The sequence below is a fragment of the Penicillium roqueforti genome, assembly GCF_015533775.1.
Source record: "Penicillium roqueforti strain LCP96 04111 chromosome Unknown scaffold_14, whole genome shotgun sequence".
Lineage (NCBI taxonomy): Eukaryota > Fungi > Ascomycota > Eurotiomycetes > Eurotiales > Aspergillaceae > Penicillium > Penicillium roqueforti.
The window spans coordinates 411713-438620 of NW_024067578.1; the positions used below are offsets into that span (position 1 = coordinate 411713).

Sequence of the window (26908 nt, forward strand, 5' to 3'; positions counted from 1 at the left end):
TGACGATCCTCGCGTGACACCGCTCTCGGTCTTCCTTATCAACGTCCTCGCCTTGCGACTTCCACGATATTTGACCAGCCATTTTGGTGTCGATGATTGAGAGGTCAATTTTGGCTCGTCATTCGCGTTCTATCGCGCCGGCGCTGTCCATGTTGACAGGCGGAGAGAGATGGGTAGTACAAGTTTGACATCGACCTTCCTGACGCCGGATCCAAGCTTCAATTGGTATGGAATCGCTGCTTGGACTGCTTGAACCATGGCTGTTATACTGATCGATCTAGGTTCTTTCTCTTAGAACTGATTGTCTCTTGCATTCTGTAAGTTTGCCCTATTCCAACTTGACTGGATTACGCTGATCAACGGTATAGCGCTCTGTTCTTTTTGCTCTACTTCAACCGACTCTTCGCGAACCTCATATCCTACGCGATTCGATCATACACATGGCATTACTACCGCGCATATGTTGATATAAACGCACTTCAAGTCTCCCTACTTGGTGGAAGAATCTTCTTCAAGGGCATTCGGTACCATGGGGTGAACGAGACCATCTTTATTCATGGAGGATTCATAACATGGCGCTATTGGACGCGTACAGTCGAGCGAAATGATTTGGCCGGGATTCGACGCAAGACAGGTCTTGCTCATCATACCTCAAGGGAAGAAGCGTGCCCGCGCGATGCAACGGACGACAATCTGGGGGAGCAAGGTGGCATGGGAAAGACGACCGACTTGCCGTGCCGGATTACTATCAACACATATGGCCTTGAATGGTTCATCTACAACCGGACACCTGCCTATGACAGTATCCTTACTGGGTTTGGATACTCTTCCAAAAATGTTGATTTAGACGGTGACAATTCAAATCCCCCAGGATCTCGCGGGGCGGCAGAAAACGGCAACGAAAGCAACGCCTTTGATTTTAAAGATACGCCTGGACATCGGCCAACCATCGAACCCTTGTCACAGCGCAGCACGAGTGAGAGGAGCGGAGTTGCGTCGCAAAAGACTACTATTCGTGGATCAGAACTGTCGGATCCTGTGTCCAACATGTTACAACTCCTGCCTATGAAGCTGGATTGCCAGAAAGGAGCCATTGTCATCGGGAATGAGCATACTCGATCTGTGTTGACAACCACGTTCGACACTGGAATGGGTACCATCGACGCTTCCAATTCAGGTCCTCTTGATTTGTATCGTCAGATATTCTCATTTCAAGTAAAAAATGCAGTGGTCCAAATGCGGCCAAACCCGGACTTCAAGCAGAACCAATCGGCGACCGCCAAAGATCTAGGTGCGCAGCAAGAGAAAGACCACGCATCGAAGAAAAGACCGCAAAATATCTTCAACTACCAATTTCAGAGGCGCAGAGTATGGCACAGTATTCGAGACTTGGTCCCATATTTCCAGACATCTGTCGAATCGTTCCACGACGATGGCAGACACGCCAACAGTATGCCGAGGAGCCAGGCAGAGTTTCCTGAGGTCCGCTGGACCGGTCTCTCTCGGTATCTGGACGAAGATAGTGGGGATGACCACGAGAAGTGGAACTCAGTCGAATATGCCAGGTTCTCTACCATCGTGGATAGCCCCATGCTGAATATAGCCTACTTCTGGGACGTCCCTGGACGAGTCATTATTCAACCACCGTCAGCTGCTCAGTCTCAATCAATGGATAGCAATATCAATTATGCTCCTTCTCCCGAATGGGGGATGGACCTCAAGATTCACGGCGGTACGATAAATTACGGACCCTGGGCTGATAGGGAGCGGGTTGGCCTGCAGAATGTCTTTTTTCCAAACTTCTATCGCAACGCTGAGCCCACAGAGAAACTAGCACCGGGTGCTCTGCGACAAAGCACGGCATTTAGATTGCGCATTGAAATCAATAGGGAATTGACATTGCGTATTCCGACACGAGAGCCTTCCAAGGATTGGCAATGGAAGGGTCGTGCTGATGCCGTTGGGGGTGCATCGAGAACAAAGAAGCCAAACGAACAGAAGACGACTCGAGCTAAAGAAGGTGAAAAAGGCTACCTCGGCCCTGAAATTCGCCCGTTTGGGTGGCTTTCCCTTTGTGTTGGCGCCGACTCTACCATCAACTATACCATGGATATGGTGGGATCCAGCACAGGGTTTTCCAATGGACTTTCTATCGACTTGCGAGAGTCAAGATTATCATCCAGCATAAACCATGGCTTGCTTTGGCAATGTCCTCGGCAACAGATTACTTGTGATCTATCCAACCCACTTTCCTGGAATGGTCTTCGCCCCTGGAAATTTACTGCCGAAAACCACGACCTACAGCTGTTTCTCCTACGTGATCACATATTCCTTCTCACAGATCTTGTAAGCGATTGGGCTTCGGGACCGCCTTCGGACTACTACTCATTTGTGCCTTTTATTTACAATCTCGATCTCAATTTCTCCGACTTCCAACTTTACATCAACGTCAACGACCGAAACATTATCAGCAATCCTTCTGATTTAGAGGACAACCGATTTCTTGTTATCAAAGGCAAGCGCCTGGCGGCAAATGCCATGATACCATTGGACAAATACCAACCTGAACAAAATGCCATCGACTTCAGGGTAAACCTTGAAGACGGCGGCGTGGACTACACGACTCCTTTGTGGGATACTTTGCATGAATTTTTACCGCAAAAATCCATGGCCACTCTAGAGAATTTGTTCATTGACGGCTCCTATAACTATTTCCAGTCAACATCTCCGGAACTGACTGACACGCTGATGCTCAACGTCGATGGAACTTTACCTCGTCTTTACCTTTTTGGATTCTTGGTCGAGAGTTTCATGACAATCAGAGAAAACTATTTTGGCGAGGAAATGCACTTCAGAACACTTGAAGAATATCAAGAGCTAGTCTATGCCGACGAGCCACCGTCAAATCCGACAGGCACCAACCCAAACCGAAAGTCAAATGACATGGATGTGCTCGTACGCGTCACGGTTGATAGCCCCCGTGCCTTGCTTCCTGTGAATATCTATGATCACTCAAAGTGCATGGGACTTAGCGCAGCCTCCCTCGAAGCGAATTTGCGTTTTACTAACTACTATATGGATTTGCAATTTTCCATCACCCCGGTGAAAATTGATTTGGAGACCACTGAACTGGATGGCCCTTCCACTATCTCTAGCACTCAGCTGTTCATCGATGGGGTTTCGGTTTACGGCCATCGTCTGTTTGGTTTGCCCCCGCTTGAACCAACATATGTTTGTAATTGGGATTTTGATGTCGGTCGAATTGTCGGAGAATGCTCCACCGAGTTCTTGGCCTGTTTGGCTTCATCTTTGAAGAGCTTTGATTTCTCCTTTGACAACGAGGAAAATGCGTTGCCGATGCTTTTCCCGGAGCTTCTATTTGACGTGACTTTCTTGAGGGCCAAGGTTGACTCAATTCATATTTCCGTGCTACTAGACCAGACAGCTGTGATTTTGAGCACACAGCCTTTGAATGTGAACTTCAACGATTGGGCAAACACCAAATTTTCGAAACGCATGAGTCTTCTCGTTCCGGATATCTCAATCGCTGCCGTTGATCGCCAATCTGTCTCTCAATGCAATCCATCGGCGGGGGAAAAAATGTTATCTCCCATAGGACTTTTCCAGCTCACAATTGGGGTGAAGTTGGCTTTACGCAAATCCGATATTGCAGAAAGTCGACGACTTCAGCAAGAACATATCAGAACCCACGATCAACGTACTCACAGGGCACAGTGGTTGCTTTTTGACTGGGAAGAGACTGGGCCAGCTTCAACCATTCCTTCTGACGACGACGTATTCCCTCCAACTATGGCCATACCTTCAATGCCTGAGCCTATTCATGACAGGATTGGCTCTGTTGATGCACCATCATATCAAGGAGCTTCAGGTCCTCGTACCACTAGAAGTGCCAAGAGCTTTTTTGTCCAGTCAGAAGCATCAAGTATGAAAAGTGTCCGGATACACACTGTCAACAGCCCCAGAGCAGCCTCGAAATCTATTTCCAAATCGCGGCCTTTTCTGCCTACCCGAGGATCGAGCGCGTCCGTCTCGAAAGCCAACCGGTCGAGAGATGGACCAAATTACGGGCCTCGGGTAGGCGCATCCTCGCATTCTACGACTAGAGACACAAATCCGTGGATAATGCCACAGTTCTCGTACTACAAGCTTCATCTGGATACATCCGAACTTCCATTGCCATTTGTGGATGAGGATGACACAATGAGTGAAGACTCAAGCATGAATCAAAAGTCCGTGTTTCTCACATTTGATGACGATCAAACGAAATACATAAACCTTGCGTGCAACCTCCCCCTCGGGATCCGAGGGTTTTGTACACCCGAATTCCTTCTAAGTCTAGCTACTTTACTGGATGGGTTGGAACCAAAGCATCCTACGCGAATCATTGACTCGCTTCAAAAGGATGTGATATCTTCCATCGTTGGCTATGACAATGCCATGAGCAAGCCGAGAATTTCAACAGCTGTCTCTCTTTATGTTCCATCTATTCAATTACGACTGGTTGACCTGTCTGCGGCTCCCAACAACAATCAGGTCGAGTTCCGAGATGAATACAGCTTAGATATCCGTCGTCTGCATACTGAGTTCCGAAGAAAGGTTCAACGTCAGAAAGGTGATTTACTTGAAGGTCTCAAACAAGGTGTAACGGTCCATGCGGCAGCGGATTATGTTTCAATTTCTATCGAGGGTAGACGCGCAGATTCTTTCCATGAGAAAGCTGTGTTTAACTCACACATGGAAGATATGAATTTCTGGCTTGTGACCTCGCCCAATATTCGCTCTAACCTTCAGATGCGAACATTCAATACAATGACATCAGCAAAGTCTGTGGAGCGTCTTGCATTTCTCGTTCGTCGAGCAACGACTATGTTTGATTCTGTCGCGTCATCCTTTCAACAGATTTTAACGTCCAGCGAAAAGCGTTTACAGTACCTCCTGTACTCCCTCACCCAATCGGCTACTGATATACCGGATCCAATATTCCTTGCTCGCATATCGTACGTCCTCAGGGTTGCTTCGACTCACTTGCGGCAGCATGACTCGTGGAAGATTATATCTCGCATTCGCAAGATTTATGAAAGTCTGTCTGCTCATCAGAAGCGTGAGTTGGAGCAGAAATGCTTGTGTGAGAATTTTCCTCTGCCGGCGAATGCCAAAAAGGCAGTATTATCCGGCTTCGACCGCTGGCGGGCTTGGGACCTGGCACATGTTGCCAAAAGCTATGTCATGCGCCGTGTTTGGCCGCACGCCGCCGAACGGCAGACTTCCGAGCCTTCGATGTTCATATCCTCCACAATTCAAACATTCCAATTTTCCATGGATCCTGGTCCGAAAGAAAGCGATTTGGTCATAGGGAATTTGTCCACTGTTGCATCATTTGCTCCACACGCGCCTGAGGGTGAAGGGGGGAGCAAGCAACTCATCACCCTGCAGTCTTATTGTGGATCAACAGCCCTGAGGCTGCGCTGGGAAATTCTAGATCTCGCTGAAGGGGTGATCAAGGTCATGTCGAATATCACACTTGCATCCTCGCCGGGTCATGTCCCAATTGACAAGGTCCAAGAGAAGACACCGATCGAGCTGCAGATAATGTTTGGCACTGATTTTGGTTCCATCACTCTCGACTGTGTCAATGTTAAGCTTGCTCTAATAGCGAAGGCTCTCCGAGGATCGATCGTTCACAAGGCGCTTGGTGCCAAAGAACCAGAAGATCTCGCTGTATTGTTTAGCGCTGAAGGATGCTCGTCAGAGCTTCAAAGCCAATCTACTACTCTGATGTTGTCAAGAATCGCCGACCCATACGTGTACCTTTCGCTTGCATCAGAGGAAGATGACAACGAGTGCAGACACGATTGGAAGATAGCTGGGTCCTGCAGAAAGCTTCGTTATGACATGAAAGAAGACCCTGTCAGCCTAGCACATACAGCAGATAGACTCATCGCGGACGAAGTCAGATACATCCGACAGCTTATGGATAGTGTCAAGGTACCAAATCCGGAAACCGGTCAGAGCCTCGCATCAAATAAACCCACTCGTGACACCTTCCATGTGGCAATGTTCTTAGAAGACTATCGGTTGACTTTTACCCTTTTACCATCTTTGAGCTATCTTCTGTCCGGCGAGGTCGCTCGCATGACAGTGATGCCCACGGAGGCATCCAAAATCGAGATTGACTTTGATGTGAAGAAGAACTCGCACATGTTCGTATCGGGTGAAAGCCACAGGTTCAATGTTCTGTCCATACTGGAAATACCTCCCGTAAACGGGCGAATCCTTGCTAATCTCTTACCGGATCGCAAGGAAGTGGAGATTGATATCACGATTGAACTCATTCGCCTAGAAGCCAGTGCTGTGCGCAGTCTCCTCGCTGTTTTGACAGGACCGGATGTTTCCCATTTGGTTTGTGATATCAAGCAGAATTTAGATGTTCTCCAGTTACACCTGAAAGACGTGCTGTCTCTACAGAAGGTATCCCCAAAGCCCAAGCCAGCATCTGACAGCCAGGAGATCCTCTACAAATCCCGTCTCACAATGGCTGGATTCGAGATTCATGCCATTGCACCAGGCCTAAAGGGCAAAGACTACTCTGCGGAGATGATCTTCAGCCTTGGGATGATGCGTATGCGACTTCAAAATGGACTCGATCGGGGATACGCCATGGAGCATCCCGAGTTCAATATCGATGCTCCCCAGATCATATTTGAGCTTCGAAAACAACAAAAGGCTAGCAGTCAATCATACGGAGGTTTCTCTGCTGGAGTGAAGCTTCAGGGAACATCAGCGATCCGCCAAAATGGAGAGATCACTAGAGCATACCATTTCACTAGCGATAGGTTCGATGTCGAACTTTCCGCTGAGACAGCAGCCCTTGTGGTCGATATTGCCGTCTATACACAAGAGCGCATCAAAACCCTGGACCTTTCCCATGAAGTCAAGCGTCTTAGGAGATTAAGACATGGTGGCCACATTGACACAAAAGACGGAGCCACCGCTGCCCCTGAAATCCACGTCAACGATGATTCCAGCCCGGAAACATTCCTAAATGCTCTTTACTCTTTACAATTCCGAGCCATTCAGATCGCTTGGAACATGACCACGGTCCACAGAAAATCTGGTCGACAGCCCGAGAACCTGGTCTTTTCAATCCAACAAGTCGAACTGTCCAACAAGAAGAAGAACGCAGCCAAACTTCGAATCGAAAACATGCAACTTCAGATGGTACCATTCGGAGCGGACAGAGAAAAGCGCTCGCTCAATTCAGCCCTTATGCCAGAGCTGGTCTTCAACGTGGCGTATGCCTCCAAAGGGAAGGAAGTGTGTCTTGCTTTCCAAGCAGCTGGCAAATCCCTCGACATACGCGCCACATCGGAGTTTATCATTCCGGCTAGTATGATACAAGACTCAATGTCTACAGCAAGCGAGGCGCTTCGTGAAGGCAAGGCTGTTTGGGCAACCAAAGCAGACTCACCCGAAAACACCAATACCAACAAAGATCGCAGCCTTTTCGGTAATAGACGATTGCGGTCTCTCCTCGTCGATGTTGACTTTGCAGGCGCTATTGTCACGCTTCAAGGAAAACTTGGCCATGATCACCAGACATTGCTAGCGGCCACATGGAAGGGTAGCCGACTCTCTGACGCAAAATATGGCCAATATGTCCAAGGCGATGTAGCGACCACAGCAACTCTGCGAGCACCGGGAGTGGCGCTCAAAGTCCAATTCGAGGACAACGGCACCGACGATCCTGCGCTCAATGCGGAGTTGAAGGTCGACCCCTCAACAAATACATTGTATCCAACCCTTGTTCCTCTCGTCAAGCAGATGACCGCCACAGTCAAGGAGATCATGGGCAACCAGCAGGGCCAGCCTCGAAAGCCATCTGCAGCAGCGAAATTTCAGACACAGAAACCAATGCAGGAAAAGCCATTTGATGCCGCCGATCCAACCAGCATCCTTGGTCGGTGCAAGGTAAACGTGGGACTGCTATTTTACAAACAGGAATTTAGCTTAAGCTGTCAGCCTATTGCAAGAGTCGCAGCTACTGCAAGGTTTGAGAGTGTCTACGTGACTGTCAACACGGTCCTCTCGGAAGACCATGGCCGGTTCCTTGCTCTCTCTTTAGCTTTCAACAGCTTGGAAGCATCTGTAAAACACGTGTACTCCAATGAATCAACCGCAAGCTTCGAGGTAAAGTCCATGGTGCTGTCATTGATGAACAGCAAGCACCTTGGCCGGATGAACGGAATGTCAGCTATTTTGCGCGTCAGTCCAATGAAGGTCGCAGTCAATGCCAAACAGGTTCAAGACTCTTTGCTCTTCAAGGAAATTTGGCTTCCATCCGACAATGAAACCACCTCGAGTGAGAACGTCCAGCCAGGACCGTCCGAAACACAAAGCTATATCGTGCAGCGCTACCAGCAGGTTGCTTCGGCGTCCGCATTCCCCTGGACCACTACCATCGCGATTGAGAAGGTGGAAATCCAACTCGATTTGGGCTCGACCCTAGGCAAGGCACAGTTCGCCATTATTGATCTGTGGGTGTCTACCAGCAAGACATCTGACAGCGAACAGAACATGTGTATAAACTTTGGCTCAGTTGCCATCGAGAGTAAGGGTCGCATGAGTGGAATTGTCGAACTCAGAACGCTGAGGATTCATACCTCCATTGAATGGCCCGAGTCCTGTGAGGCAGGGCACACACCGTTGATTCAAGCCACAATTGCCTTCCAACACCTCCAAGCCAAGGTGTCATTCGATTACCAACCTTTCTTGGTTGCACAGATCGCCATGTTCAATTTCTTGATGTACAATGTCCGAAATACATCCGGCGCGCAGAGCCAGCGCCTCTTCAGTATTCTGGAAGGCGACAAACTCCAGCTATTCTGCACATCTCTGACAGCATCACAAACATTGGCGCTATTCCAGGCGTGGCAGCGCCTGATCCAAGACGTCCAAGCAGCCTACAAAGCATCACTACGCGAGGTAGAGCGGTACCTCCGCCGGAAGTCTTCTGTCCTCACCGAGCGCCTCGATGTCAGCGCCAAGAATCAAGCAAAGAAAGACCACGACAAGCCCGAAAAAGCACCCATCTCTCTACACACCGGAGTGGTCGTGAAGATCCGCCACGTCAACCTGGGAGCATTCCCCAGCTCATTCTTCGACAACCAAATCTTCAAGGTAGAAGCCCACGACGCCGAGGCCCGCTTCTCCGTCTCGCTCGAAGCCAACAAAATCCACAGTGCCCTAGGCCTAACATTGGGCCAGCTTCGCGTAGCGCTGTCTGGCATTACGCGGCCTACATCCGCGCAACTCGACGAGCTCTCGGTGGACGAGATTTCCGAGCGAGCCGCAGTATCTCGCGGCGGAACAATCCTCAAAGTACCGCGACTAGTCGCGAGCATGGAAACCTGGCAGGCTCCAGGAAGCCACCAGATCGACTACATATTCCGCAGCACGTTCGAGGGCAAAGTCGATGTCGGCTGGAATTACTCGCGCATCAGCTTCATTCGCGATATGTGGGAGACGCACTCGCGGGCGCTCGCGTCACGGCTTGGCAAGCCCTTACCGCCGTCTGCGGTGCGCATCACTAGTAGTGGTGAAGGGAGTGGTACTAGCCCTGAGCAGCAGGAGAAGATCACTGCGGTTGTTAATGTGCCCCAGTCCAGGTATACATATACTGCGCTTGAGCCGCCGATTATTGAGACCCCGCAGCTGCGGGATATGGGTGAGGCTACGCCGCCGTTGGAGTGGATTGGGCTGCAGCGTGATAAGCTGCCTAATGTGACGCACCAGATCATTATTGTCACGCTGTTGGAGATTGCTAAGGAGGTGGAGGATGCTTATGGCAAGATTCTGGGGTCATGATCATTTTCTCTTTTGAAGATATCCCCTTGAATGCTCCTGATTCGTTTGGATATATTTCTCATCCTTTATTGTTACTTTTTGTTTTATTATTGCCTGATACCAACCATTATTCTTTTTGTGCATTATTATATTTCTTTCGACTCGATATTGAATCCCGATAGAAGAATAAAACAATAGAATTGTTGACTATTTAGGTCAAAAGTTAACCAAAAAGAGAGAATGCAATATGCTTCTCTAGAACACAATGAAAACCCGCCCTTTATAAAACTGCGATATCTACCATCTAAAATCACAAAACTAACAAGTTAATGCATCCTCTTTATGATAAAAGAGATTCGTCAAAATCGTAGGTCAGGAACCAATTTACAGGCCAAATTGAGTGCGCAGAGCCTGGCCGAAGCGAGAGATAGCCTCGTCAATCCTGTCCGACGAAGCAGCTGCGAAGGTCGCGCGGAAGAACATCTTCTCCTCGGCAGTGTCGTGGTCGGGTTTGAACCAGCTGCCGCGGGAAAGAAGGACGCCGTCGTTCACAGCGGACAAGAAGATCTCTTCTTCGATTTCGGCGTGAGTCTTGCCAGCGGCAACGCCGGGGTGCTTGCGCCAGTCGATTTCCATCCAGTGCTGGTAGATATTAGTATTCATTGCTGAATGACATGTGAGTGGAATAGACAGGGAATACTTACGAACATGCCAGCCGCAGGGGCTTCCCAGTGAGCGATTTCGCGGGGCAGGTGCTTCTCGCAGGCGTGAACGAGCGAGTCGCGACGAGCAGTGTACGACATGCGCAGGTTGATCAGCCAATCCAAAAAGCCGGAGTGGCCCCAGTGCTCATCGAGAAGTTTGAAGAGCGCGATCTGGGAAATACCGCTAGGGTTCTGCGAGGAAACCTCGAAGTTACGGAGGAAGCGCTCGATGATCTGCTCAGAGGCGACGATCCAGCCAACTCGGGAACCAGGCGAGATAACCTTCGAGAAAGACTCGAGGCGAACGACACGGCCATCAGTGTCCATGCTCAGGAACGAGGGGACAAGTGACTTGATGAATTCCTCGTGGGTGGAGGGGGGAGGCACTGGAGTGGCATCCCCGCTGGTATAGGGCTGCATCTGCAGGAAGTAGTAGGGTTCGTCCTCGACGATGATGAGATCGTGCTTCTGAGCGACCTTGTACACGCCGCGGCGGCGTTCTGCAGACTGAGTGGCACCAGTCGGGTTCTGGCCTGTTGGGATGGTGTATAGCACGTGAGGCTTGCGTGCACCTCGGGCGGCGACATCCCAGTTGCTGAGGATTTTGTCCATTTCCTCCGGGATGAGGCCTTGCCCGTCCATTGGGATGCCCACGGCCTTGATACCAAGGGGGAAGGCAGTCTCGGCGGCACTGGCGAAAGTATATTCCTCCATGATGATATAGTCTCCGCGCTCACAGAACAAGCGAAGAGCAGTGTCCCAGGCGTAGGTGCTGCCAGCAGTCAGGGTGCATTGCCAGTCAGAGTAGGGAGGGCTGTGGATGATCTAATTTAATTAGTATCTGCTGACAGACGACAGATATGGTGTTTTATACTCACTTCGGTGTGCTCCGTGACAAAACGAAGCAATGGCGCAGCTCCGGTAGCTTGTCCATAGTTAAGGGCAATCTCCAAGTCTAAGGAATTGGATCAGTCATGGCCATTTCTAATGCACATAAAGAACGGGGACTCACCGTAAAGGCTAGTTCCATCTTTAATGTCCTGCTTTCCAGCACGAAGAACCGTGCCTGACTCCCGAGTAGCCTCCGGAGAGAATCCGGGGACAGTCGGGACCTTAATATCCAAATGTTCAATGGGGAAGTATTCGGGCGAGGGCAGTCCACCACCGAGCGAAATAAGGCCTTGAACACAGAATTAATCAATGAACCGAAAGAGAAGTATCCGGGAGTATTACCTGGGTTGTTCAGGTAACGAGCAGCAGTCTTCAAAGTAGACGCCTAAGGTGTGGAAGGATTAGCAAGTGTGGACTTCGCATTGCGCGATTGGGTGCGAACCTTGCGAGACTTGGCTTCGGTCGAAAAACAGTCTGCAAACGAATGATTAGTATCAGGGGAATAATTGCGAAAACCACACGCAAAGGGCAAAGGTAGACATACGCTCAAACCGCTTGGCCTTAGGCTTTGTGTAGCAAATCTAATGCCTCAGACACATATCAGCATTCTGTATCCTGCAATTGATTGCCTTCCTTGGTCATATCTCCATGAGGCCTATGCACAATCTAGAGTTATCATACCGGACTCTTGAACATGTCACTGTTGGATGGCGCGGCCACGCCGGTGGGGACCTTGGCCATCTTCTGTCGCCATGCTGACACGCCATTGATGGTTAAGGGATCTGGGACAGGGACAGCCGAGGTATCGGTGACGCCCACCAGGTCGACATCAAGAGGTGCCGGTGGACTCATTGTGATTGAGCAATTGAGTTGGTGGCGGTGTGAATGCGAAATGCGGAATTCGGAGGGGTATGCGCGGGGTTATACGGAGGGGTGTTTGGTATATCGGGGTATATTGTATATCGAATTCGTAGGACGTAATAGTATTGGCCTGATTGTGTGAAAGGACAGTGGACTATTTAAGAAGAAAAACGAAACAGGAGCAATCGAAGGTGCTGCGAAGGGCGACTCGGCGAAAGCGGAGTGGAAATCTATCTCTCCAGCGTTCTCCGAACCAGATGACTCATTTACGGTGCAACGGAGTACAGCCCACTTTTGATAAGCTTCCTATTTGACGTTGGGGTCAATAGCTTGGACAGATAGTGTATTTCTATCAATTGGAGGCACTAGCATGTCGAAGGGCGTGGGGTACCGATGCTTTTTTCACGAGGTATCTTTTGCATGTGTTTTGCATACAAAATATACATCTCTTGAAATCTCGCTTTTTTTACTCCATGAATTGTAACTCTCATTGAACAGTCTATGGACCGCTAGTACTCTAAAAGTACCTCATGCCCTCCAAATTCCATTTCTCACGAGCTTTCTACATATTTTCCTGCGGTCCCGTCAAGCTGTGCTTCCAGCACCGCTGCCTTTCCGTTTAGAACACTCTGGATAGCTTCTGGGAGCTTCCGGGCGAGCTCAGCAACAGTCGAGGCACGCCCAGCCCACAAGTCACCGCCTGCAGCGGCCTTGGCTATACCGGCGTAATCCGGCGTTGGCACAAAGGAGATATTGAGGTCTTCGTTCGTAGCACGAGAGCCGTCCCCTTCAGGATGAACGAGCAGCATGCTTCGCCGGGGGGCATTCCAGCCCTTATTGTTTAGCACAATTGTCAAAACGGGGATTCCATAGCGGCGGGCGATCCAGTACACAGATCCAGGCACCGAGAAGAGGAATGTTCCATCACCAACAACCTGACAGACAAACTTTCCCTTTCCACGTCCTCCCTGCTGTATGTCACTAGCAAGCTTGATACCAAGCGCACCACCGCCGGACCAGCCGAGACCGCCACCTCCACAGTTGATCCACGACTTAGGTTGGGTAGCTGAGACCTGATCAGCAACAAAGTGGGTCATGGTCACGGACTCAATAGCCCAGATGGTATCAATCGGAACGCCCTCGCGGACCTGCGCCATGAGGTAGTGGATATTCAAGGAAGCCCCGTCGCCGCCCTCCGGGATAACAGCCAGATCGGAGATCTCTTGTCGACGCCTTGAATACTCCTCGTCTCGGCGCTGGCCCATAGTAATATTATCTTTGGAGCTAATGAATTGTTGCAGAGATTCCCGAGAAGCAACGTAATCGTTGATTTGCTTGAGTGCGGTGGAAGCGTCGGCGCGGAATGTAGCCATCGAGTGAATGTAGAAAACTGGAATCTGTTGCTTCAGAGGGTCGACATCAATGTGTATAATCTTGGCCGACGCAGACGGCTTGAACTGGGTAGGCACCCAGGGGACATCGCAGTCTACCACCAGGATTAGATCAGATGTTCCCACTGCCTCATGGCCTGGATATCTCAATCCCAACCATGCAGGGTGGTTAGCAGGGAAGCACATGTCGCTACCACCAGTGTCCAGCACACGGATTCCCTTGAAGCTATCTGCCAATGCGACCAGCTCAGTCACAGCTTGGGCTTTCCTTCCGGAATATCCAGTAATGATAAGAGGGCGCTTGGCAGCTGCAAGCTCAGCTGCGATTAACTCAACGCCGGAGGTTGGTAGGGCGGCCGGTGACACAGGACCCCAGACAGCCTGGTTCAGCTGGTATGGCTCGATATCCTCCTCCATAACCTCCCGCGCCCCGGCAAGATACACAGGCCCCTGTGGATCACTAGTTGCGAATTGCAAAGCCCGGTTGACAATCTGCTTAACATTCTTGCCCGACTTGATCTCACCCGTGTACCGACAGTACTGGGCGACAATTTGCTTCTGGTCTGGCACATCTTGGATCCAGTGGATATATTCAGTGCGTGAACCTCGCATCTCGCCCTCGATCGTGTAAGGCGATAGACCGGCAAATATCAAAACCGGGGCGCGCCCGCATGAGGCGTTGTGAACTGCTGCTCCGAGTCCCTGCGTACCGACATCGACATGGACGATTACTGCTTGCGGCTCTCCGGTCAATCGTGCGTAGCCGTCGGCCATGGACAGTGCCACCATCTAAACAGCATATCGTCAGCGGGGCTCACATTCATACCGACTCTAACCGAAGTGCTGCCGTTAGGCTTGGTGGGTCCCATGATGCAATTGCTAACGTACCTCATTGGGACAGGTGATTATAGTAGGGAATTGGCCTTTCTTTTCCTTCTGGCCTTTCACCATCGCCTCGAGGATGGAGGGGTGGTCTGATCCCAAATTGACAAAGACATGGCTGACGCCACCCTAAGGTTGTAGAGGTTAGAATGGACGCTTTGGTGTATAAAGATGCTATTGTACATATACATACCTCCCAGAGGGCTTCGAAGAAAGCAAACGATGCTGTATAAGCCCTTGTAGTATGTGAGTAAAAAGAACATTTGAATGTTTGTGTGGGGCAACTCCATACATAGCTGAGTTCTCTGATATTATAAAATGTTGACTAGTAAAAAGGATGTTTTCCCGGTATCTGATCGAACAGAGAAGAGGGGCAGCACGTTGCTAATAAAGCTGAAGATCCGGGGAAGCCTTGGATTTGGATCTCGGCCACAACTCCGAGCGCGGGGGGCCAAAGAAACACCGACTGCCTCTGAAGAATTCAATATACATATTTCTCGGTTATTCCTTATTCTATAAGGGTCATCTCCGAATTTTCTGAGAAGTTCTCCATGTTTGGCCCGATAACCGCGGTGGATGAGAGGGCTTCTGCCGGGAACCAGTCTCCGAACTGCATAGATCTTATATTCGGTCTATGCTACATAAGTAGACAAACATTTACCTGGAGATAACCTATCTCTAAGTATGAAATGCTGTGATTGAAGAATGCTTAGCTAATAGAGCGAGAATGGCGCGTTTGATCGAAGAACTATGAAATTTACTTGAAATAACCGACTTTGGGAAGATCATTCAAATTCCAGCTTGAATAATAAATCGTTGACCGAGAGATTTATTACCAGCAAGGTCTGCCGTGCCACCCTGCTAGTCGATCAAAAAGATAGGACTTGGATTGGTCAGGTAAAGTTTACCTTCTTGACGAACATCCCTCTCCACCATAACAGCCGATTTCGCTGATACACTGCCCCGCCCCTAGAGGGATCTTCGATGCAAAAAAGCGCCTTTTCGTACAAGTATGTGAATTTCAACCCGATCCTGTCTGAAAGCAGATTGGCATCAAAGACGACGCAAAAAAACCAGACGCATGCATTCGAAGAGCTGACTATTCAAAGGAGCCCTCCCCACCTCGACGTGATAAATCCTTTACGGAATTCGGTAAATGTTCGAGCTCTTTCAGAAGCGCATCTTGGTCGCCACACTTTCGTGCCGAGTCAAAATCGATTAAAACAGCCTGCGAATCACGAATAAGAAAGTTGAATTGGTTTGTATCTCCATGGTGGATCCCTAGGCGATGTAATCGAGACAATGCCTTCTGACAGGTCTCGAGGTCCCGAGGGCCAGCATGTCTAGCATCCTTGATGCGTTCCATCAAGAATCCGAAGCACGCGGCCATCTTCCGTCAAATGGCCAAGGAATCGTGGGCCGATATCATAGCCCTCAATTCATTGGTAAGCCGTGGTCTCACTCTCTAGATATTGGATCTCCTAGTTAAAGCGGGCGAATTTAGCCACAACCACGTCGAACAAATTGCATCTGACTTCACAAACGCCCGTTCGTAACTTTTCTCCGACCCGGATCTCCGTATGATCAACAAAAGTTTCTTCCAGGTGTTTTCAACGACAGGGAAAAGGGACCGAATAGCACGGGCAAAGTGGGGTTGGCCATTTGCTTCGTTTTTGGTCACCAGTCCATCGTTCCAATCTCCAGCGGGTGGGTAGAAGTGAAACCAGCGAGGGGCCGAAATACACATCGTCAACACTATAGAGACCAGGGTCTATAGTGACATATTTTATGTTCCGATCGTTGACCAGGAGACGAAAGAAACTCTGATCGTTTTCGTCGACTTCTGCTTGAAGCAATTCGATTCTCATTTTATTTCGCGTCATATTGTCAAGCCTTGGACAGAGAAAGCGGGATATGAACGTGACAGGTTAATCCTAGCCAAATCGCTTTCGAGATCTCATACCATCCAGAGGTTAATACCATCATTCTTACCAAAATAAGATAAGATCAAAGGATGTCACGACGCGTTCTCCATCGCGTGTTCGTCCTCGCCGTCTTCACCCCATGAATGGCGGAGCCTCTGGCCGTTCGCATCACGAAACATTCATCTATTACAGCTAGTTATTCAATTGCTTGTGCCTGGTGAGTCATCACGCCCTATGCCGCGCGAGAAAATGCGCGGTGCGCTACAGCGTAGCTTCCTCGAAAGCGGCAACTGGAGGTTGCAACGAGCTGGGTACAACATGAATGGTGACTTTGCATTGATGAAAACAAGTGTGTGATCTCGTCAGTAAGAGATGATCACGAAGCTAATTATCGCCTCGTCTCAAGTGCACGCCCTGTAAAATTTACGAATAAGTAAGCTATAACATCTCCAACTGGCTCAAGCCTTGCTGACTCGGATCGTACAACGGGCTGCCCCTCGTATTCCTGTCACTCGAGTCGAATGCGAAGCGGGCAAATGTCTTGTATGCTCTAGCTTCCCTGTACCGATGCGATCGCATGCTGTCTATTACTTCGACAGACTACTGGTGGCATCGATGATGAGTCAATATACGATTCACATCGTCTACCTTGGCCCTTCTCTCAGTCGACTCTGTGCATCAGGTCTTGTGTTTATGTGGCTACCCGAACACATACGCATGCGGGTTCGGCCCTATTGTGGCAGGTCTCATCGCAGATTCTGGCGCACCGCGCATTATCACCAATACCGACATAAGGCATACTAGTTTCACTTTCATCGCTGGATTAGTAAACAGACTGGGGATATGTTGCTAATTGCGAAGGATAATGAGCTTATGCAGCTTATTTCTTCGGATAGCATTGACAACGCCTGCTAAGTTCTGTCTTGTCATTTCTCCTAACACTCCGCTGCTCAAACTCTACACTGCATTCACCATAGGTCAGGCTATGGGACGCACAACAGCGCCTCGATCTTGTCTCTTTGCCAGAACCTCTTCCCTATACAGCCACATCAATCCTAGCATCGTCCCATTCCCACCCGCAATTATCAGACCCAGAGCCGAGAATGATATTTTGAGCCAACCAGCATGAATCAAGCCAGCGGCACGAAGATCAGCAAACAATAGTATAATCCAAAACAAATTCGGAATAGCGAAGAATACTTGATCCCATTTCAAGAACTCGGCAAAGAGCTGTTCAAAAGTTTGGCCCTGCACACTACTACGGATGGGTATGAAGATGTTTCCAAGCGAGTCCTCGCTGCACCAGACTGTATACTGCCAAACTGCAGTCGAAACGGCACAAAGCCCGAGAATGGTTGTTCGGATAGTCGGTAGATCGCGTGTAACATTATTGAGTCGATCTTGCTTCAGCGTGCTCGGTTGGAGGAATTTTCGAGCAAGGCCCGCCTGTGCAAGAGAGAGCCAGACAGGGAATAGCTCCCACAAGAAGCCAGCAGCCTGACGGTGGGACCGCACCGGAGAAAGATAAGCGTCCATAAAAGTGGCATAGTGGGTAGCCAAAAGCACTGGCAGGATAGTCTTTGTATAGGAAAGATTTGTTAGACGCCTGTCGGATGCGTCAAAGGTGGAAATTGGCGTGAGGATGTAGTAAGCAAAGTAATAAATGGGAACGAAAATGGCGATTCCCCACATATTGAGCATTCCCCAGAGAAGAGCACTGGTGAAATAGTATGTTAGAAGGTCTCATCCAGAGTGTTGGTCACTCTGTCGCAAACTTACAAACTTAGGACGTTGAGTCGGTTAGCTCTCCTTGCAGACTCAACCAACATGATACCATACCAAACACCATAGTCGGCAAAAAAGGAGAAAGGCTGATAAAAGAAGTGCGCTTCACTGACTATGAAGCGCAGGACTCCCGACCTGGAGAAATCATCGAGCAAACCAGAGTGGTAGAATTTGTCTCGGAGTTCCACTTCGCGGTAGCGACGACGAGCAAGGAAGTCGTATGCATCTTCAAATGGCGCCACGGAGAACATAGTCAACAACCCAGCAACTGCCATCCCAAGTAGTGGCAAGGCCCACAACACGCGTGGCCATATGCTTTCATGCATACCGATACCACGATTGGGATTAAAAGGCATCAAACCCGTCATAGAGCGCGCTGGAACTGGCATGTATTCAATATGCTCTGCGCCAATGGCATCATCGCAAAATTGATCGGCACGAATATCACCAGCGTAAGGTAAAAGGAAACGAACAACAAGCCGATCCGCAAGACTCTGTAAAGTCTGCATGCGAGCAGACGCTCCGGTAGACTTTATTTTAGCGGAGGTGCGACGGTGTCGTCTTTTTTCATCGTATTGACTCAGGGCCATTCCGATTTGAGATGTTGTGAGCGGTAATTTGTTTCCCTGGGCCACCAACCGGCATATTATGTTGGCCAACACTGCTGCATGTTCGAGAGCAAGCATGCCTCCGGTCCCAGTATGGGGTGTCATTTTGTGAGCACTGTCGCCCAAGCAAACAATGCGACCAGCTGTCCAATGCGCGAAGTCTGCCTCCTCGAGAGGGACTAGTGTTGCCGTCTCGCGCCGCTCCCACAGATCAGAAAACTTAATGTTGCTCGCACCGGACTGGACAGGGAAATCAAAATATTGCTCTGCAAATTTTAACGCATCCGCGCTATCGAATCGCGGAATCTCATGGCTTTGGTATACTTGTGGCATACGTTTGAACAAAAACCAAAAAATCTTGCCGTCCTTGCCACTAGCCACTACCATAGACACGTCTCTTGCAAGCGTGTCGTCGGTCATACCAGCGTCCAACCCCGGAATGGGGCTAGAGATACCAAACATGCACTGATATTCAGCCATCATGGCTGTTATCCCTGTTAGTACATCCGTACAAATTGATGGGTGATAAATCGACGATTCAGGGCCACTTACCTCGACGTTCCTGCTGCACATCAAAATCATCACAGATATTTTGCTCAACCGCCCTCCACATCTCCGAGCGCGTTTTACTGTGAACTCCATCGGCTCCCACGACCAGATCGCCTTCATAGAAAGAGCCATCGGTGCAGATGACCTTGATAGGCTTCTCTTGCTCACGGGAGTGTTCGATCCGATCCATCCTCTTGCTCGTCAACACACTTTTCTTGTGACAGATGTGCTTAAACAGCACTTGCAAGACACTTCGACGCTCGACCCATCCCAACGGATATGACATGCGCGCAGTGACGAGCAATGCGGTGTCACTCCGCTCGGGCAATAACGACTTTCCCTGTCCATCACACACACCGCTGCTTTGCACCGGATGAACCAGCTGTTCCAAATCGTCATACACACCCAATTGGTCGAGAATTCGACACCCGCTTGGGGCAAGAGCAATACCAGCTCCGACCTGTGGTGCAATGGTGTCTCGAGCTTCCAGAATTACGTATTCGATCGGGACAGGGGCTTTTTCAAAGGCATTCGCCAAAGATAGACCAGCAATCCCACCTCCTATAATGATGACTTTGAGGGGGCGAAGCCCATCAGCAAAGGGAGGAGGAGAGTGCAACATGGCGAATATGTGCGGAGGGCAAGGTATTGGCAAGAAGGGCCCGAACTGGCTGTTCAAGAGTTGGAAAACTTTTACAGGGCAAGTTTTGCCAGACCAATACTCTATCTAGGACTAGCATCAAGGTAAGAGTATAATGATTTGAATTGTCACGAGATTCTCCTCTCAATTCGGGAACCCGGTGATTACTACACGAAGGCATCGGGCACTCGGCAATTGGCCCTAACGATTGCTTTCCGAATAACTTTGTGGAGTGCTTGGATTTGAATAGCTCTGAACTTTTGAAGGATCTCAAAGCAATTTGTTCGAATCTCGAGTGGGAAAATCCCATGGAAAACTGACGCCCAGGTCATTGAGTCCCACGTTACTGCTTCATCACTTTCACTTTGTATATTTTCCGAAATTTTTGGTTACATCAATAGAATTTTACACACAGTTTGGATATTCACGGCCGTTTCATGATTCATTACTACCGAACATAAACTGCTCATCTCGCGAAAAGGGCAACGGAGGTGGCGAATTCTCCATCCTCTCACCTGAGAGGTACTGGTATAGTTTAACGAGAGGTATCATTTGCTCGAGGAATGACACAGAAACACAATATCAGAGAGAGTAAAGGGGTTTTCATTCTGTAAAAGACAAAGTCCGAAAAGTATCTCGAGATCTGCGTGTAAACGAGCGGCGGTTTGTAGATGACCTGAGTAACCAGGCAGCCCCACACACCTATCTCAACAAATTCCTGCCAACATCTCATAAATATATTGCTAGTCTCGTCACTCCCAATCCCCATAACAGTTCAATCTACCAGCCGAACTCGACCAGCGTGTTCTCGTCGTCCACAAGCTTTCCAAATAGTTCTTTTGGCGAACCCTCTGTAGCAGCCCGTACAATAGGCCGAGCCCCCTCCTCTGCTGATTTGACGCCCTGACCACCTCCAAAGTTGGTACGACAGAAGCCTGGGGCAGCTAGAATAACGAGAATGTTCTCTTTCTCGAGACTGACAGCATCGACAGCACTAATCATATTGATCGCAGACTTGCTACTGCGGTAGATAGGCAGTTCCCATATCTTAGCACTGTATTCTGAAGTTGGCGAGTACGCGATGCCAATTTGACCAAGGCCGCTTGTCACATTGACAATACGTCGGTCATGGTACTTCGATGCGCGTAGGAGTGGTAGGAAAGTTGCTGTCATCACCGCCACACCGAAAACATTTGTTTCAAACACAGCTCGGTAGCTCTCGCGCAGAGTAGCATTTGGGTCGGACGATCTATTGATACCAGCGTTGTTGATGAGGATATCCAGCGATCCGAAACGCTCTTCAACGAACTTGGCTGCCGCAGTGATAGATTCGTCTTGGTCAAGATCGATAACAATAGGCGTCAAAGAGCTATTGGTGCTAGACTCCAGTTGCTTGACTGCGCCTTCGGCTTTTTCCTGGGAGCGGGCGGCAACAAGAAGATTATATTGGCCAGTGCTAGCAAGCTGTTGTGCTGTCGCGAATCCCAGGCCCTGGTTTGCACCGGTGATCAGAACCAAGGGTTTAGTGACGGCGGCCATTGTAGGAAAGTTTGTATTTGAAGGGATGAAAGATGTTGTAATGTCGATGTTGGTGGGAAGACAATGGATGGTCAATTAATTGCGGAGCGAAACGAAGCAATTATACTATATCATAAGGAAAGAAATGGTCTTAACGGAGTTTAGGATGTATCCCACTTCGGACTTAATCGGATTTACAATTTCCAAGTCATGATCCCTGCAAGCTGGCAAGTTAGTGCCCGAAGTCGTCCACGGCTACGGGTGGTAACCCCGGTTATATATACCCGACGAGTTGAGGGCTAGATTCCCGATTTCCCGAAAAATTGCCTAGGTGGTTCGCTGCTGTGGTTTTCGATGTACCAATCTACCTCGTTGCAGCCAGGGCGAGGTCCATGAAGCCCGAAAGGATAACAACATATCTCCACGATGGATATATTTGGAATACATCCCTTCTCATTAAACTCCATAATTACTACTTTGCTAATCTCATCAATCATTGAATTGGCATTTGTTTGAATCGAATCATGGCTGAAGTGACAAGACCACCCACCAAGGCATGGGCAACTCTATCACCATGGCTGCCCTCACGAGGGCCTGATGCAGATTATTGGTGGAGACTGACAGGCCAGCATCTGTCTAACATGGTCGAGGCTGCTGGATACTCAACAGACCAGCAATATGTGGCACTTCTCTTCCACTATCATTGGATCGTGCGCATCCCTGTTCCTTTTCCCCCACTCTTCCTCTCCATGTTTCACTAGAAACGCAGCAACACTAACGGAGTGGCTAGCATAGGTTCCCTACATGGGCCCCGCACCTGGACCAGACGGCAACCTCAAATGGAAATCTTTGCTGGGAGTTGAAGGGTCTCCGATTGAATATTCTTGGAAATGGAATACTGCGGCAGGCAAGCCCGATGTCCGCTACACCACAGAGGCAATTGGCTCCTTCACAGGAACCCTTTTGGATCCTCTGAACCAGCAAGCCACACTTGAGATGCTGCATCGCATAGCAGATTTCGTGCCAACTGTGGACCTTACCTGGACCAACCATTTCTTCGCCACCCTCTACGATCATGACCGCTCCAAATATGCCAAGGAAGCGGCGGCAGGTGCGCACTTCACCACTACGGTGGTAGTCGCCGCGGAGTGGCTCAAGAATGGTCTGAATCTCAAAACGTATTTTGTTCCCCGTCGTCTGGGTCAATCGGATGGGAAGTTGCCCATCGCTCTGTGGGAAGAATCACTCAAGCAGCTTGATCCGAACAGTGAATCTCGAGCCGCAATGCACGAATTCCTCAACAATGACCCGGAAGGAAAATTGCTGAGCCCCTTGTGAGCCTTTATCTTTGCATCTCAATAATAGATGCTTCCTCGTTTGGAATATTGCTAACGAGAATTCTTAGCATGCTGGCTGTTGATAATGTCGTCCCTGAAAAATCGAGGCTCAAGTTCTACTTCCAATCTCCCCATACCAGCTTTGCCTCTGTGCGGCAGGTCATGACAATGGGAGGGCGCATCCCCGTCCCTGAATCGCAGCTCCAGGAGCTCCGCAGTCTCATTGCAGCTGTTACAGGCCTAGACTCGGACTTCCCTGAGGATTCTGAGGTCCCTTGCATATCAGAGTACAACCCAGCCGCTAAAGATAACTTCGTTGAGATTGATCTTTTGCTTTCTGGGTATTTATACTATTTCGATATTGCTCCTGGAGCAACAGTGCCGGATATCAAATTTTATACTCCTGTTCGTCGCTATGGACCGGACGATGGTGCTCTTGCAAAAGGCATCGCTGACTGGATGACATCTCGCGGAAGGGGTGAATATAGCCAGAGATACCTGGACATGCTTGCAGATCTCACCGAGCATCGCAAACTAGAAGATGGAAAGGGTATGCAGACATACGTTAGTTGTCTGTTCAAGAAGAGCCACTTGGACGTTACGTCCTATATTGGCCCGGAGGCATTTGATCCCGCCCGCTTTCTGAAGCATAAAGTACACACCACCCGGTCCACCCGAAGACGGAGCGATAGTCATTGATAGGCAGAGCAGACGAAGAATCATTAGTTCTATGTTAATATGGTCATAATTGATTTCCTATCATTTCTCAACTACCCCTGAGTGCTGAAGGGTCTTCCTCATCATACTGTGGCACAATTAAGTATCTTACTAATTATATAGGTTAGCTTCGATGAATTTTTTTTTTTCCAAGAGATATACTCGACGCAGTAGATCATAGAAAGATGTAACGATATACGTGGAGAGTGCAGAAGAAATGTAAACCAGGGAGGTCGTCACAATATGTGATGTTTGCTAGTTGTTTGCCTTGTTTGCATCATTACGAACTGTAGCATCATATTGTTTGCTAAGGATCTGATTGGCTGATTGTTTCTAGAGGTGGGGCTTGGGCGTCTCTATCTCTCTTCCCTCCTTCTTCTTCTCTCTTTAGCTTTAGTTTCTGGTTGATCTGCGTAGAGTCCTGGCTCGCATCATAGTTTCAATGGCTATAGCCCTTGATGACTGCATCGGTAGAGCGACTGGTTGATGAAAGTTCGCCAGTTGGTCTTGTCAGTCTTGCCAGCATTTTTACGATACCTCAAGGCCAATCTCTTTGTTTCATTTATGTCTAGAACTGTTGAACTAAATAGTAGAACAATATTTATTGCCTTCTAATTTCGCGACGACGGCAGCGCTATGAGAAAGAGCTTATCTGAAATGATTAAAACAAGATAAAACATTGTATTGAGAACGAGAGAAAGGGAAAAATCTCAGCCCCCCCCCTGATTTGTATCAATATAACAGATCAAAGGCTGGATGGAGACAAATTTGCACTGTGCGCGTGTCATCCACGAACAGTTGGTTTATCAGACGATTGGGTTGTAGTAGGAAAATCGGCCCTCAGGATCATACTTGGCCTTGAGTTTCCGAAGCCTCTCCAAACGCCAAGGTTCATATCCATACATGGCTTCTAATGATTCTCTGCCAGATGCGTAATTGACGTACGCAGTGGGCTTTCGTGTTGGCTGGCCCTCGTTCCAAAACTTTTGGTTCTCGGTAACCCAATCTATGGCAACATTATCGAGTGTCGAATTTGGGGAATAGGAGACGGTAGTTTGCCTATAGAAGCAAAGAACTATTAGTATATTTCCTTTCGCTTGCAATTGTCAAACCACCCGGACAAAGGCTGAGACTTACATGAGCAAGTAATCATCTCGCATAGGATAGGCGGATGAATCCGAGTCCACTTTTCGAACCGCCTCCACAGAGTAGCCCTCCATCACAACAGCTGAAGCGGCGAGTTCTGGGTAGGACTTGATGTTTTTGTTGAAAAGATCGTAGATCTGGCGTTGCGCTGTGGCGTTATACACCTGAAGCCCAGCGGGACCGACTATCCGTTCAAGACCCTTATCACAAGTGGCATTGTTGATCCCAGTCCCCTGGACGTTGGGAACTTCAGGGAATGGAACATTTCCGTCAGTAGAACTGAGTGGATTGAGGTCATCAAACGGCGTCAGGTACTGTTGTGCCTCGCTTTGCGAGCCGGCGTAGCCAAAAGTCCACCAGATGATTGCCTGTTTGTTTTGTGATTAAATTATCAGCAAAACTTCACTCGGATATCTATCGGAAAAGACTAACCTCGGTGGCACTGACAGTAGAGTCCATCATGTAAATGCCATATTGAGCGGCCATCTTCACTGGCTGGGTTCCATTGCCCTGCAATACATTTAGCTGTTCGAAGAGGTCCTCTAATTTGTCCTGCGTGAAGACATAATTCTTGTAATACCATGAATGAACTTCGGTTGGGTAGATGCTCATTTCAAAGCTTGTCACCACTCCAAAATTATGGCCCGCACCCTTCATTGCCCAGAAGAGATCCGTATGAGAGGTGTTAGAAACAGTCGCAGTTGTTCCATCAGCCAACACAACATTGAGCTTGAGAATGTTGTCGCTAATCAAGCCATGGAAGCCTTGCTGACGTCCATGTCCGCCACCTAGAGCTGGGCCAAGCATTCCCACGCAACCGCAACTACCAGTAGCTGAGTTCCAGATTCAATGTTAGGTATTCCCTTGGTTGATTTGAGTAGGGGTGTTTTTTGTTCGAGTTTTACTTACTTGTAACGTAGCCTTCCTCCCATAGCGTGTTCATGACTTGTTGATCGTACGTTCCTCCTTGGAAAAGAGCGGACTTTCCGTTAGACTGTATGGTAATTCCAGTAAGAAGTTGCATATCGATCTCCAAGCCACTGAATTTGGCCTGGGAAATAGGAAGACCATGGCCCCGATTAACTGCGTAGAATGGAAGACTGTTGCGATTGGCATATTTGATCTTCTCGGGCGTTAGATTTGGATTTGAGGGTCCGGAAAAGGAGACGTACAATGACTGAAACGTCAGATTCGCGAGCAACCTGCACCACCACTGTAAATTTGGGCGCGGCATACTGTTGATATCTCGCCGTGGCATTTGCCCAACGTGAATCGCTAGGTCCGAAGATACTTGAGGCGTTGGAAATCAGCGGACCAAGTTCTTGACTGACTTCTAGTGGACTGAGATTGACCCGTGTTCTCAGGCAGAGTCCGTCTGGACAGTCTTTTGGTGCAGCAGCTGCCAGAGACGCCATAATGGCGAGACCAAAGCCCCAAACATTCGATATTTGCACCATCCTGTTGAGTATACAGTGAGATGGGTGATATGGAAGAACCTGGACTTGTTCAAGTGAACTATTATCAACCTTTATATAAAATTCCAGATGTTATTTTTTGCCCTGTAAGTTACCGACGGAGATCGGGAACATGGGAAATTCATTTCCACATCGACAGAACGAGGCTCAGACTGGTAGATTGGCCCCCAAATCCAACAAAATGTACTGTGATTCAGCCTTAGAGGTACGTACAACAGGAGATGTAAGCCGCGCTAGCGCACTGCCCCCTGGTGTAGAGTAAGTGAATGGCGCTGAAGTACATTCCATACCAAGAGGAAGCAAAGGAAGAGGAAACTTGTGATTCAGAGATCGACCAAATGGTTGCCTGTTCCTAAAATTCTCTGCTGGCTAACTTGGCTTTTACGCAATATGCACTTAGATCTCTTGGTATTCTTAGGCTATGAACTATGCAGTCAGAAAGACGATCTTACTGCATTAAAAAGGGGGCGCCCCGAAAGCTGAAAGGTGAGTGGCAAGGCACACATCAAGGTTCTGTAAAATTCATATCGGAGAGTGAGAATGGGACCTATATGAAACTGGGATCCATAGTGATTTCCCCATCTACGAATATCTGGAGATCATTACACGCTCAGC

The 26908-nt window shown here is 48.9% G+C and overlaps 8 protein-coding genes across 8 annotated transcripts; 3 read left to right on the plus strand and 5 right to left on the minus strand.

The window, feature by feature from the left end:
• Window positions 1–169: 169 nt before the first annotated feature.
• Window positions 170–9885, plus strand: LCP9604111_5776 (uncharacterized protein; the record flags this gene model as incomplete). The annotated part of the gene is made up of 3 exons (XM_039073623.1): window positions 170–225; window positions 282–317; window positions 369–9885. The coding sequence occupies 3 exons, from the start codon at window positions 170–172 to the stop codon at window positions 9883–9885; spliced, it is 9609 nt and encodes a 3202-aa protein (XP_038928287.1).
• A 363-nt stretch (window positions 9886–10248) lies between these two features.
• LCP9604111_5777 (aminotransferase-like domain-containing protein) lies at window positions 10249–12311 on the minus strand (the record flags this gene model as incomplete). The annotated part of the gene is made up of 8 exons (XM_039073624.1): window positions 10249–10506; window positions 10569–11393; window positions 11447–11523; window positions 11581–11748; window positions 11802–11844; window positions 11902–11933; window positions 12004–12040; window positions 12141–12311. 8 exons carry the CDS (start codon window positions 12309–12311, stop codon window positions 10249–10251), a joined length of 1611 nt encoding a protein of 536 aa, XP_038928288.1.
• Window positions 12312–12871: 560 nt separating this feature from the next.
• Window positions 12872–14580, minus strand: LCP9604111_5778 (uncharacterized protein; the record flags this gene model as incomplete). Its single annotated transcript, XM_039073625.1, has 2 exons — window positions 12872–14500; window positions 14548–14580. 2 exons carry the CDS (start codon window positions 14578–14580, stop codon window positions 12872–12874), a joined length of 1662 nt encoding a protein of 553 aa, XP_038928289.1.
• Window positions 14581–15144: 564 nt separating this feature from the next.
• LCP9604111_5779 (uncharacterized protein) lies at window positions 15145–16127 on the plus strand (the record flags this gene model as incomplete). The annotated part of the gene is made up of 6 exons (XM_039073626.1): window positions 15145–15238; window positions 15475–15490; window positions 15567–15603; window positions 15703–15851; window positions 15918–16038; window positions 16098–16127. The coding sequence occupies 6 exons, from the start codon at window positions 15145–15147 to the stop codon at window positions 16125–16127; spliced, it is 447 nt and encodes a 148-aa protein (XP_038928290.1).
• A 1369-nt stretch (window positions 16128–17496) lies between these two features.
• Window positions 17497–20082, minus strand: LCP9604111_5780 (FAD-dependent oxidoreductase; the record flags this gene model as incomplete). The annotated part of the gene is made up of 3 exons (XM_039073628.1): window positions 17497–18235; window positions 18298–19396; window positions 19464–20082. The coding sequence occupies 3 exons, from the start codon at window positions 20080–20082 to the stop codon at window positions 17497–17499; spliced, it is 2457 nt and encodes an 818-aa protein (XP_038928291.1).
• A 798-nt stretch (window positions 20083–20880) lies between these two features.
• LCP9604111_5781 (uncharacterized protein) lies at window positions 20881–21639 on the minus strand (the record flags this gene model as incomplete). Its single annotated transcript, XM_039073629.1, has 1 exon — window positions 20881–21639. One exon carries the CDS (start codon window positions 21637–21639, stop codon window positions 20881–20883), a length of 759 nt encoding a protein of 252 aa, XP_038928292.1.
• Window positions 21640–22142: 503 nt separating this feature from the next.
• On the plus strand, window positions 22143–23654 carry nscD (prenyltransferase nscD; the record flags this gene model as incomplete). Its single annotated transcript, XM_039073630.1, has 3 exons — window positions 22143–22328; window positions 22414–22952; window positions 23024–23654. 3 exons carry the CDS (start codon window positions 22143–22145, stop codon window positions 23652–23654), a joined length of 1356 nt encoding a protein of 451 aa, XP_038928293.1.
• An 824-nt stretch (window positions 23655–24478) lies between these two features.
• LCP9604111_5783 (FAD-binding oxidoreductase) lies at window positions 24479–26275 on the minus strand (the record flags this gene model as incomplete). The annotated part of the gene is made up of 5 exons (XM_039073631.1): window positions 24479–24731; window positions 24810–25186; window positions 25251–25651; window positions 25728–25941; window positions 25991–26275. The coding sequence occupies 5 exons, from the start codon at window positions 26273–26275 to the stop codon at window positions 24479–24481; spliced, it is 1530 nt and encodes a 509-aa protein (XP_038928294.1).
• Between the last annotated feature and the right edge of the window lie 633 nt (window positions 26276–26908).